General features: G+C 36.1%; 1 protein-coding gene across 1 annotated transcript in view; it reads left to right on the top strand.

Annotated features, from left to right (window-relative positions):
- The first annotated feature begins 2,881 nt into the window (after positions 1 to 2,881).
- Positions 2,882 to 12,610, top strand: part of NMBR (neuromedin B receptor) — a 13,615-nt gene continuing 3,886 nt past the window's right edge. The window contains exon 1 of the mRNA XM_011962052.1: positions 2,882 to 3,438. Coding sequence (XP_011817442.1) covers positions 3,017 to 3,438 — 422 coding nt within the window. The 5' untranslated portion in view covers positions 2,882 to 3,016. The remainder of the gene's footprint in view (positions 3,439 to 12,610) is intronic.

A 12,610-nucleotide genomic window follows, 5' to 3' on the forward strand; every position in this document is an offset into this window, starting at 1 on the left:
ATTTCAAATTGCAGTTTTATGAGGTCTTTTTGAAATTAGACAATTTATCTTGTCTCTGTGGATCACGTCAAATTAAGACTCAAATATTTTTATCTAAGAATATTGATAAACATTAAGTATATGAGTTTAAGGAACCTAATATGGTATATGACAGATTGAATACAACAAAAAGGTGTGTATGGCTGGGAGCTATGGCTCATGCCTATAATTATAGAAATTTGGGAGGCTGAGGCAAGAGGATTGCTTGATCCCAAGAATTTGAGACCTGGGCAGCAAAGTGAGACCCCATTTCTACAAAAAATTAGAAACCTTAGCCAGGCATGGTTTGGCACACCTGCAGTCCCAGCTACATGGGGAAGGTGAGGCAGGAGAATTGTTTGAATGCAGGAAGTTGAGGCTATAGTGAGCCATCTTCATGCCACTGCATATACCTGAGTGACAGAGCAAGACCCTGTCTCAAAACATAAAGAAACAAATAGTATTTCATTCCAGTAGATGTTTACCTTTGATGAGTATGCATTCTATAAATATGAGACAATACTGTGTTCTTATATGTAATTTTGTGATGAATTTACATAATACATTATAATAACTTTATAACATTTCAATAAAATAAATATGATTAAAATATTCATTATGTTCTTCACTACAATGAACACAAATCTTTAAGTAAATACATATAAATTTCATTAAAATGAAGAAAATTCAATCCAGATGTCTTGTTTCTACAATGCCTGTCAATTGGATATTTATTAATCCAGCTTTAAGACTAGACATTTTTTTTTCTCATCTAAATGATTAAGAACACACAGGCACAATCAGAGGAGAATATAAAAATTCATATAGTAATTTCAATTTCAATACATTTTATGTAAAATATATTAAAATCGCATAGTTGCAGTTTGAATTTTAGACATTTCATAATTAGAAGATTGCTCTAGTAATTTACTTTGTATAGGAAGATTGGATGTTAAAAAGAAAACAAATAACTTTGGAGATAAAATTCCTAGACACATTTCTCAACCTATATGTAATATTAATTTCCTTGCTCTCCCTTTTTCCCTCACTCCCTCTCCCTCTATATATGTACATAATTTTTATAACTATAAATAGAATATTTATATATTTGAATATATTTATATATGAATATTCTATTTAACTAGTCTTAATTTTATAATGAATTATTTTAAGTAGTGAAATTCTAGAAAAGTACAAAAATGACTTTCATTTGAGATAGAAAACACAAAACTCAAAATTGATTACAATGCAAATGTTTACCTTGTCTAATTCAGTTATAAGGTGACAGTGCTCTTGGTGGGCAATATCTGGAAAAGTTCCTTAATATATAAATGATGTTGCAGATATACACATTTTATCAGTTTATGGCTAGATCATCATAGGTAGTCCCTGGCTAGTTACAATGCTATTATTCAATTTTATCCTTTAATAACAAAGAACTAGCCAAATGTTTTCCCTAATGAAGAGTGATATTTAGCTAGCTCCAGAACTGAGCCACCGTTTCTGATCAGTTTACATTAGACTCAGATGGTGGTGATTTGGGAAGCTGTTTTGTTTTAGGGACAGCCTATTTAAAACAGCATATCAGATGTTTATTGAATATATATCTATGAGTGGCATAAGCATACATATATTCTGTCTTAATAGATAGAATTGACAATTAAAATTGTCAAGCAAGATTCCCAAAGAAAAAATAACATAGTAATTTATTTTGAAAAAATGTCAGTTTCCAGTAAGGCTGAACGTACTCAAGTTCTACGACCTGGCTAATCCACACCTGGGATTTATTCAAATATGCACCGGAACACATGTAAAAGAATGTTCATAGAAACATTACTCTGATTGACTAAAATTGTAAGGAACCCAAATGTTAATCAATATAGAATAGTTAAACAAACAGTGGTATATTTATAAAATGATATAGTATACGGTAATGAAAAATGCCACCTGGGAAAACATGAGTGGATCTCACAGATATGGTGTCGAGTTAAAGAACCTAGACACAAGAGGGTATGCTGAATGATTCAATTTATACGATGCTCAATAGGAGGCACACGTATCTAATAACAAGCCAAATGGTGGTTATTTTGGGAGATGGTGGTTAGATTGTGGGCTCTGAATGATGGTTAGATTAAGCAGAACAATTAAGAAATGTGTACGTTATACATGTTATAATTCAATAAAATGTAAATTTAAAAATACTACACCAACTATAGGAAATAATTTTCACATTTAGGTAAGAAAAGTAGATGATCAGAAAAAGAGTAGCGAGAGGATTTTATTTATGAACTTTATTCTTTAGCACTCATTTTTTTCCCCCTGAATTCTGTGTTTCAGCATTAGGGACTTGCCAATTCAGCCCTTAAATCCTCAGAGATTCCAAAGTTCTTGCCTGGGGCTCCTCCTGCTTGGAGGCGGGTAAGGATGGATGTATATAGGGGCACGCACACATACACGGAGAACTGAGCTCCCGTCCGGTTCCACACAATACAACAGGAACTTCACAAACAAGAGCAAAGCTATGGGAAAAGCAGGTTGCGGGTGGCCCCGCGCTAGTTCTCAGGATTTCAGCCGCGGCCCGCTGGATAGCGCCAGGACGACTTCCCCTTCTCTGGGCTAACAGTCGGGCAGGTGTTTCTACTGATCCCCGAGGGACAGCTCCTTGTCCCTGAAAGGCCGTTTTCCCCTAGCTAACCTTGAGAACAAACCACTGAATACGGAACAAAGACGCAACCGCTTTGCTTTTTTTTTTTTAATTTAAATTCCGAGTTAACCGGAGCCATTTACTCCCTCTAGAAGCGAAGCTCCCGAGTGTGTGGACAGAACCCTCTCCAGGTCCTGAACGCTTACGGACGGGGCGCAATGACGCGCGCCCCGCGGGCAGTAAACTTGCAGGGGCGAAAGGAAGGAACATCGATTAAACCCAAATCGTGGGCGTGCAGTCCTCAGGGCATTGGAGTGCGTGAAAACTCCAGCGGACTCTGCTGGAAAGGAGATCATGCCCTCTAAGTCTCTTTCCAACCTCTCGGTGACCTCCGGCGCGAACAAGAGCGGTTTCGTTCCAGAGGGGTGGGAAAGGGATTTTCTGCCGGCCTCGGAAGGGACTACCGCGGAGTTAGTGATCCGCTGTGTGATCCCGTCCCTCTACCTGTTCATCATCACCGTGGGCTTGCTGGGCAACATCATGCTGGTGAAGATCTTCGTCACCAACAGCGCCATGAGGAGCGTCCCCAACATCTTAATCTCTAACCTGGCGGCAGGGGACTTGCTACTGCTGCTCACCTGCGTCCCGGTGGACGCTTCGCGCTACTTCTTCGACGAGTGGATGTTCGGCAAGGTGGGCTGCAAACTGATCCCGCTCATCCAGCTCACTTCCGTGGGGGTTTCCGTGTTCACTCTCACTGCCCTCAGCGCCGACAGGTAAGAGCACAGGTAGCTGTGGGTGGCTTGGAAAAGTCGTGGAGAGAGGCGGGGAGAGAAGACTCACCCGAGTGCACCTACTGGCAGAAGGACGCAAGGAAAGGTTGGGTGTCGAGAGGAAGAGAGGGAGAGAGTGTGTACCTGGGAAGCAGAGTAAACAGGGTAAAAATGGACTGAGATGTGAGGCTTGGAAAAATACATGAAAATTACTATGTTTTAAAAAACAAAATTGCATTTAAAATTGCATATCCTAGTCTGACTTCTGACACTTAGGGAATATTATTTCATAGAAAAGCTACAGAAAAAACGTGCAAAAGAGTATCTTGTTGAAGCTTGTGTGTGCTTAAAATCTTGTGAGTGTACTTTCCTTTATGCAGTAGAATAAGAATCTAATAGGTAAGAATGTCTGCTTAATATTAGGGAAATATTTAATTTTGATTTTTTTTCAAGTAGGAGGAGAACTTACTTACATTTATTAACTGAATTTTACTATTTCATAGAAGTAAAACCAATTACATTACTACATATTCTTTAAGCAGATGACTTCTCACTTTCTTCTTGTTTAATACCTGAAGCTAAGAGACTTTATTTTTTCCCACAGATAGGTACCCAAAATACATCTTTAATATTAAATCTGCTTTTCACATATGTTAAGGGTGTGAAGTGTCTTTTTTGCAGATCAACTAGTTCAACTTTGTCATTTTTCAGATGTGCATATTGAGACCCAGGGAATGTAATTTCTAATGGAAGACAAGGGAGGAAAATCCAAGTCTCCTGACTCCAGGTCCATTTAAGCAGAAGGGAATGTTTGGATAGGGGTGAGGGAAAATGCAAAGTTAGCTATCTTTACATGGAACTGTGGTTTAATTCCCTCAGTGGGAGTGGAGGACTGACTGAAGCTATTTAGATAAACAATTAACTTGGATAATTAAATTGGTATTCACTCTCCTCTTTAATTTACATATTCGATTACTAATGAAAAATGAGTCTGTATCTGAATTTCCTGGTATTTGCAATAATACTGGAATACTACTTTGGCATTGAAGAGTTAATCTTCATTGAGGGAAACACGGCATTCAACAGAGACTTGAGAAACTGAAAGTGATTCACTTTCTTAAAAACCACACTCCTGGAAATTTAGGTGCCTTTTGTATAAATTATGTACCTAATTTTGTTTATGTGGCAGCATTTCTATTATCTTTTAAAATGTTTTCTCTGAATTCCAAAGCAAAAACATGACTAGTTTAGCTGCTCCTCTTTATGCAATCTTATTTTACCTAGAAAGTTTAAAAAACCTACTTAATGATTAGAATAAAACTTAATGATTAGCAACCACAATAGTTTAAATTACTATCATTATGCTTTCATTTTAAAGACATGGTATTGGTAGCAAGACCCAGGGTTGGAGTTTATTTCACACTAGGTTTTACAATCTATTATCATGGCGACACATGACGATTTACACAGGTAAATTTACCCTGGCCAAGATCAGAGAAAAATAATAATCCTCATATATTTACTGACTTTTTCTGTTTCATTTGTGTGTTGTATACTCTGTGAATACAGAATGAATAATTTAGTAATAATGATAAGGAAAGGTGAGATGCCTCTTCGACTTGGTCTGTAGGCTACACTTGTCTACGAGTGTGTTTAGGAAATATAAACTAGGAAACCTGAGTAACTGTTGATGAAGTTATGCAATATTTTCCATGATTCACTTAACATGGGTTGGAAATGGTTTGTTATATGTTGTCTACACTTCTGTTTTTCTTCTAGAGCATAACAATCAGTAGTTGATTAGTACTTGATAACCTCTTACTACATCTCACCAAACGCTATGATTTCTTGAGGATGTGGAATCAACTGTAGGATTAATTGTACTTAGTACAGTGCTATTTTTTGTGTGTGTGATTTTTCAATCCTCACAACGCTGTGAGATAGGCACTATTATTTTTAAATTAAGAACTTTAAAGCTAAGAAAACTGAGATTAAAAATTCAGTACTATTTTTATGATCACACAGCTAGCCATCATGGTGTCAACATGTTTGAACACCATTTAAAGTCTGAACTCTTCACCATTAATCCACATTATTACAATTCTGGGTATAAGAAATTACTAATAGTATTTTTTATTTACCTGCGGACTTAAAAGTTGAGTTTAAAACAAAGCACCCAAGCATAAAAAAAAAAAGAGTACAGGAGCTGATTCATGAGATTTATTACAGTGAAAAAACATCAGAAAATGTAACTGCAAAATAAAAGAAGTGCCCTGAATTCAAAATTAAGTAGTAGTTCCAAAAAAAAAAAAAACCTATAATAAACAAATAAACAAAACTTTATTATTAGAGTCTTTAAACAATAAATTCAATTATTTGTGTATATATCCTGTCTTCATACATGGCCTAAGGGTCTTTGCCTAATAAAGTAACAGTAGATATTCTGTCTTCATACATGGCCTAAGGGTCTTTGCCTAATAAAGTAACAGCAGAGAGTTAAAAAATAGAGATCACAGTACATAGTAAAAATCAGGAAGATAATTAGATTTCAGAAAGCATATTCCAATGTGAAGTGGATCCTCTTATTCTATACTTCACTGATGTCAGATGTCAGTATCATTAGATTGCAGAGACTAAAATGAAAAACACAAATATTTTGAATCCACCTCGAGGCCTAAATCACTTTGTTTGATACGGCCAAAGGGTGGTCAGATGACACTGGTATCTGTGATTATTATTATATTTTACTTTTTTGAGACAGTATCTTGCTCTGTTGCTCAGGCTGGAGTGTAGGGGCGTGATCTTGGCTCACTGCAACCCCTGCCTCCTGGGTTCAAGCAAATCTCCTGCCTCAGCCTCCCGAGTAGCTGAGACTACAGGTGCACACCATTACGCCCGGCTAATTTTTGTATTTTTAGTAGAGATAGGGTTTCACCATGCTGGCCAGGCTGGTCTCGAACTGCTGACCTCAAGCGATCTGCCTGCCTCGGCCTCTCGAAGTGTTGGAATTACAGTTGTGAGCCACCGCGCCCGACTGGTGTCTGTGATTATTAATCCTTGACTTTCCATACTCTTCCAAGGAGTTTCAGCAGACACATCCCTAGGCAACAGCATTTGTGCCCACTACAGTCATGCCTCAGAGGCACATCATCATAACCAGTATGGCTGGAGGAGAGACAGTGCATGGTATGAAGTGGTGATAGTGGTGATCTTAATTTATTTTCATTTTTTACTGTCATCTTGATAGACATTTTTCTTATAATTTTGGAAACGTACATCGTTTGCTTGCTTACATAAAGTAGTTGATTAAAAGTTGATTAAAAGTATTTCTATATTCTATGTTGTATGATGTTTCTAACAGTTTTATACATACACACATACACACAAACACACACACATTCCCACCTTCCACCGCGGAGTACTGGGACATGTGTGCTGTGACATCAGGTTGGTGGCACCCCATAAGCCATATTTTGCTTATGGTTGGTGTTATAGTGATCTCCTTCTCTATCTACGAGTAGCTGCATTTCCAAATTTGGAATGTTATTTCTTTGATTCTTGAAGACCTTTTGGCCTCTGATAGCATATTATTAAAATGCAAATTACTCTTAGGAATGGAGTTTTCCTTTTTCCTTCATAGGAAAAATTCTCACAGATTCCTAGTGCTAAACTGTAAACTTTATAATTTCATGTATTAACAAATATAAAATTAGATATCAATTCTTTATTCTGGCTTCTTATATGCTAACCAAAATGTACTTATAAATTAAATTTTAAAATACAAATTATAAAAACTATAAAAAATAAACTAATATTAGTTTAATGTATTGGGTGACATTTTTTTCTGATACCAAATAGCCAATGTTGGATTAAACACAAAAATAATATTTTACCAAATCTGATTAAATTTCTAATATATTGGTAATTATTAATAAAAAATCAAAGTTTTTGTGCGCTGGTTAGGATAATCAGATTTTATTCTATAACTAGGTCAGTAGATAAATTCTTGAATCATTAATATTAGTTGTATATTATATCAATGCAAACAGACATTCTATTGAGTGTAATTATTTGTTAAGATACTGAAATAGATTGGATAGAGGCCCTGGGTCTAACACTCCCTAGGATTCATAGGACTTTTCCATCAGTCTTCATCTAGTGGTGGGAGGGCATGCTGTTAACTGTTTGCTGCTTTCTCATCAAAACTCCTAACTGAAGCTCAGGTTCAAGTTAATCAGCTGCCCCTGACTGGAGATGATGTTTTCTCCTTTGCTCCATAGCCCTTGCCTCTCAGTCTCGTAATTGGTAGTGAGATTGGCACCAAGAGTGTGCTTCTAACTCTTTAAAAGAATAGTTCACATTCACCCTATAATACTAGAGTGATGACTTATTTATGTTAAATTTATTTTTGTTCAACTTTGTATTACTCACACTGCTATAAAGAACTACCTGAAATTGGGTAACTTACAAAGAAAAGAGGTTTAATTGACTCACAGTTCCACGGGCTGTACAGGAGGCATGGCTGGGGAGGCCTCAGGAGACTTAGAATCATGGCAGATGGGTGAAGGGGTAGCAAACATGTCTCCACATGGTGGCAGGAGAGAAAGAGCTAAGGGGGAAATGCTACAAACTTTCAAACAACCAGATCTCAGGACAACTCACTTACTACCACGAGAACAGAAAAGGGAAATTTGCCCCCATGATCCAGTCACCTCCCATTAGGTCCCTCTGTCAACACTGGGGATTACAATTCGGTGTGAGATTTGGGTGGGGATACAGAGCCAAACCATATCAAACTTGTGACAGGAGAATTTAAGGCAGCTTAAAAATAAAGATACAAACAACACACCACAGGACTAAAAAGGGAGGAAATCAAAGGTGGGGAAAAGAAAAGTTGGAAAATATAAAATGACCCATACTTTCACAAAATGCGAGTCATAGGTTTTTCTGAGAGCTTTCTAGTTGCCTTTTCAAAAAGAAAAAATTGCTTTCCATAACAAATGCTCTGTTGTTATTTTTGTATCACCATAGACACAGAATCCATTGTAGTTTCTGCACATAATTTATTAGTTTTTAATTTGAATTTACAGGGCTTATTGTTAAATAAAGGTTATTATATTTGACTCGAATAAATTAGATATCTTTTACTCATTGATCTTGAACACTTCTAGTTTATCTCTTTCTTTTATACTTAGAAGTAATTTCACACACTGAATTAGGCACTGTATAATTCTCACAAGATTCATAATATTGCCATAATTTATATGTTGCTTATAGCTTTTGAAGATTATCCATCTATCTTGATCTGAAACTTTTGGGGCACACTACAAATAAGGAGGGATTACATCAGGCTTGGGTTTATGGTTCCTGGGTGCTAACCATGTATCTGTTACATCCAAATGTTTTAGTTGGAGAAAAATGATAAAACAGCACAAAACTCATGGCCACAAGGTGGTGTTTCCCTTATTTGCCAAATAAGATACATGTCTTCCTCATGATGTGACATATCATAATTAAAGAGCAGGCATCTGATTCTTCAAATACTTAATTTCTGCTGGATTCTGGATACTATCCATTCTGTTGCTGAATGTGCACCCATTGCACTGGACAGCCTTGCTGGAAGCCTGTGGCAAAGATGCTTACTGTTGCACACAACTCTCTTAAAACATGGTTTCTAAACCCAGTTTATCATCAGAATCACCTGGAAATCTTAGTATGCAGAATCCCACACTTCACATTCTAGGGACTCTGCATTAGTAAGTCTACAGAGAAGCCTAATCATATTCTCTCTCTCTCTCTCTCTCTTTTTATTTCTCTAGGTGTTTCTGAATATTGATGCATCTTAGGCATCACTGGATTAGACTCAGTCTCCATTTGTCATCACCATTCCCACTTCAACATAATACCCAACAACTCCTACCACAATTGCTCCTAATAAGGATCTCCTTGTTGCTCAGGCTATAGTTTCAACCATTTATTGAGACCCTATGGACTCTATTGGCCAGGCCAGGCATTGTGTTATGTATTAGAGATATAACAGTGAGCAAGACCTTTCTCTTATCATACAGTTTACACTCAGACTTTTTGTGGACCTATTCCTTGCCTGATAAATGAAAGTTTAATAAAAAAAGAAAGAAAGAAAGAAATTTTGGGTAGTGTCATTAGAAAGATTAGTGTAGATGGAGATTTTTGAGATGCTATGATGACTCTGTAAGAGGTAAAAAAGATCCCATTTTTATTATGTATTTTGTTTCATGATTAAATGCAATTATCTCTTTACATTAAAATTTAAACTACACAGATGTTACAAATGAGATCCAAAATAAGAATTGATGAAGAAATCTATTTATTTATTGAGGTTTAATACATGAATAGTGATTATTTTTCTCTTTATATGCCTTTTGATCAAGATTCTCTAGTGTTTAGTTTTCAGTTAGGGATATTCCCCTGAGACCATTTGTAAGGGAAAATGTACCTTTTTACACATACCTGCTATGCTAATATACACAGTGAAACACTTTTTATACTAAGAAATACTTTTCCTCACATTTCTGTAAATATTTGAAGGAAGCATGATAAAACATGTCCACATTAATTTGCATGATCTCATTTTAATTTCTGCTTTTTAATTGTTTCAAAGATACACACAGTTGGTATACAACATTTTCTTCGACAATCGTAAGCTATGTCTCAGTACTAATAACATTTTGATAAGTGTTTATAGTATTTTCAGCTATAATTCTGTTTTGGTAGGATTTTCAATTCTGCCCTTTTATTCAAATGTGTATCATTTAGAGACTATCACTGGGGTCTATCCTTTTCTTGCAGGAGGTGGCTCATAATCCTCCTTGTTGGAAAGGCCAACATTTCTGCTAGGTTCTTGCTTTCCTTAAACCAAGATTTCTGTATCTGTTTCTAGCAATCTTATCAAAGTGAGAGATTTATTGTCTTAATTTCTATTTAAAGTTTCTCTATATCTTTTATGGTTATAATGCCTGTTTGGTATGAATGTTTATGTTGGCCAAAATTCATATGTTGAAATCCTATTCCCCAAGATGATGGCATTAAGAGGTGGGCCTTTGGGAGATGATTAGGTCACGAGAGTGGGGCCCGCATGAATGGGATTCATACTCTTACAAAAGACTCCAAAGAGACCCTTGACCTTTCCACCATTTGAATAAGCAGCAAGAAGATCTATCTATGTTAAAAAAGGGGGACCCTCACCAGACACTGAATCTCTCAATGCCTTTATGTTAGATTTCCTAGTCTTGAGAATTGTGACAAATTTCTGTTGTTTATAAGCTGCCCAGTGTATGGTACTTTATTAGAGCAGCCCAAGTAAACTACGGCAGTACCTCTACAATAGTATATGTGGTTAGATATGAGGTAGAGAAGTGACATTTTCTTCTCCTTTTTAAATATGTGCAGGAAAGTTCAGAATACCCTTCACGGTTTTTGATAATCTAGAAAGAAGGCTTGATCTTTTTGTAGTGATAACCTCTCTGCCCTTTCCTTGTCATCTTCCACAGAAAAAAGAAATTGCAATCAGTTTTTTGGTACTTTCCTCTTAAATATGAATTGTCAGTCAATAATAATGCAAATTTATTGGGAGAGATTACAGTACAAAGAGATCAAACAAACAAACAAATCTGGAACTAGGCTGGAAAGAGATTAAATGCTTATTTCTGTATTAGTTTTATAGATACATAGCAAGAGCTGGTTGCAGTAGCTCATACCTATAACCCCAGCACTTTGGGAGTCTTAGGTGGGCAGATCACTTGAGCCCAGGAGGAGTTTGAGACCAGCCTGAGCAGCATAGCAAAACCTCGTCTCTACAAAAACGCAAAAATTAGCAAGGCTTGGTGGCACGTGTCTGTAGTCCTAGCTACTTGGGAGGCTAAGGTGGGAGGATTGCTTGAACCTGGGAGGTGGAGGGTGCAGTGAGTTGAGATCAGGCAACTGCACTCCAGCCTGGGTGACAGAGTGAGACCCTGTCAAAAAAAAAAAAAAAAAAAAAGATATATGGCAAGAATGTACACATATAAAATAGGAATAGGACACGATAAAAAAATTTGAAAACATAAAAAAAGTATAGGAACTTACACCAACAAAAGATGATAGAAATTTTAAAATTCAGAAAAAGTGATGGAAAGTAAAGCTTACAGAATATCTTAGAAATTAAAATCAAGAAGAAGGTGAAGATGTGCTTGATAAATGTGATTTTCCAAAAAAATATCAGAGATTGGGTAATAATTCAGATTTATCTAACTAAAATCATGTGGTACTGCATCTTATTTGCTAGGTATATTATCACTTGAAATACTTTAAAGAGAAATATAAACAATTTGAGTTTTACATACCATTTTGAATTATTTGCATCATCGTTGCCTTACTCAATATGCGTGTTTGAGTTAGCTGCAGAAAGTTTGGGATTGTTTACTGTGTCCTGGAGTGTGATTCCTTTATCACTAGTACATTGCTAGTATATTGCCATTAATATTTTAGGTTGGAGGAGAAAATAACTTTATGGGATCTTGACAAGAAATAAATTTGAGCTATAAAGACAAAATATTGTTCTGTTTTCAAGTTTTTCAGTCCTTATTATTGGATTATGGAGAAAATCTCAATCTAGATTAGTCTCTTATTTATTTTATTTTGTCAAAATACAGTATGACCAATCTAGATTAATTTCTAAAATTCATTAATGTCCTTAGAAAAAGAGTGAAAGGGTTCACACTCACAAGTTATGGAAAAGTATCAAGGAAGGATTGAATAATATTATTTTGTGAACATCTTATATTTTGGTATTCAATACATTATGATAGATGTAACATATATAGATGTAGAAGAATTCAAGAGGTAAACAAATGTCCAGGATTTTGGAAATGAAATAACTAGGATTTAGGAAATGCCAATTTAAAATATTTTTCTCTCCCTTCCTGTTTTCTGTGCTAGTAAGTAGTGGAATGACTTGTAGACTGAGAGACACCAGGAACCTTAGGTCTTACATACACTTTTAAGCAACCAGGGAATAAATAAATTTGAGTTACAAAGACAGAATATTGTTGGCATCTCTCTTACTAAGCAGGATGTCTTTCTCTTCATTTTCCTTCCTTCCTTCCTTCCTTCCTTCCTTCCTTCCTTCCTTCCTTCCTTCCTTCCTTCCTTCCTTCCT

This window comes from Colobus angolensis, unplaced genomic scaffold (assembly GCF_000951035.1).
Source record: "Colobus angolensis palliatus isolate OR3802 unplaced genomic scaffold, Cang.pa_1.0 Scaffold58, whole genome shotgun sequence".
Taxonomy (NCBI): Eukaryota; Metazoa; Chordata; class Mammalia; order Primates; family Cercopithecidae; genus Colobus; species Colobus angolensis.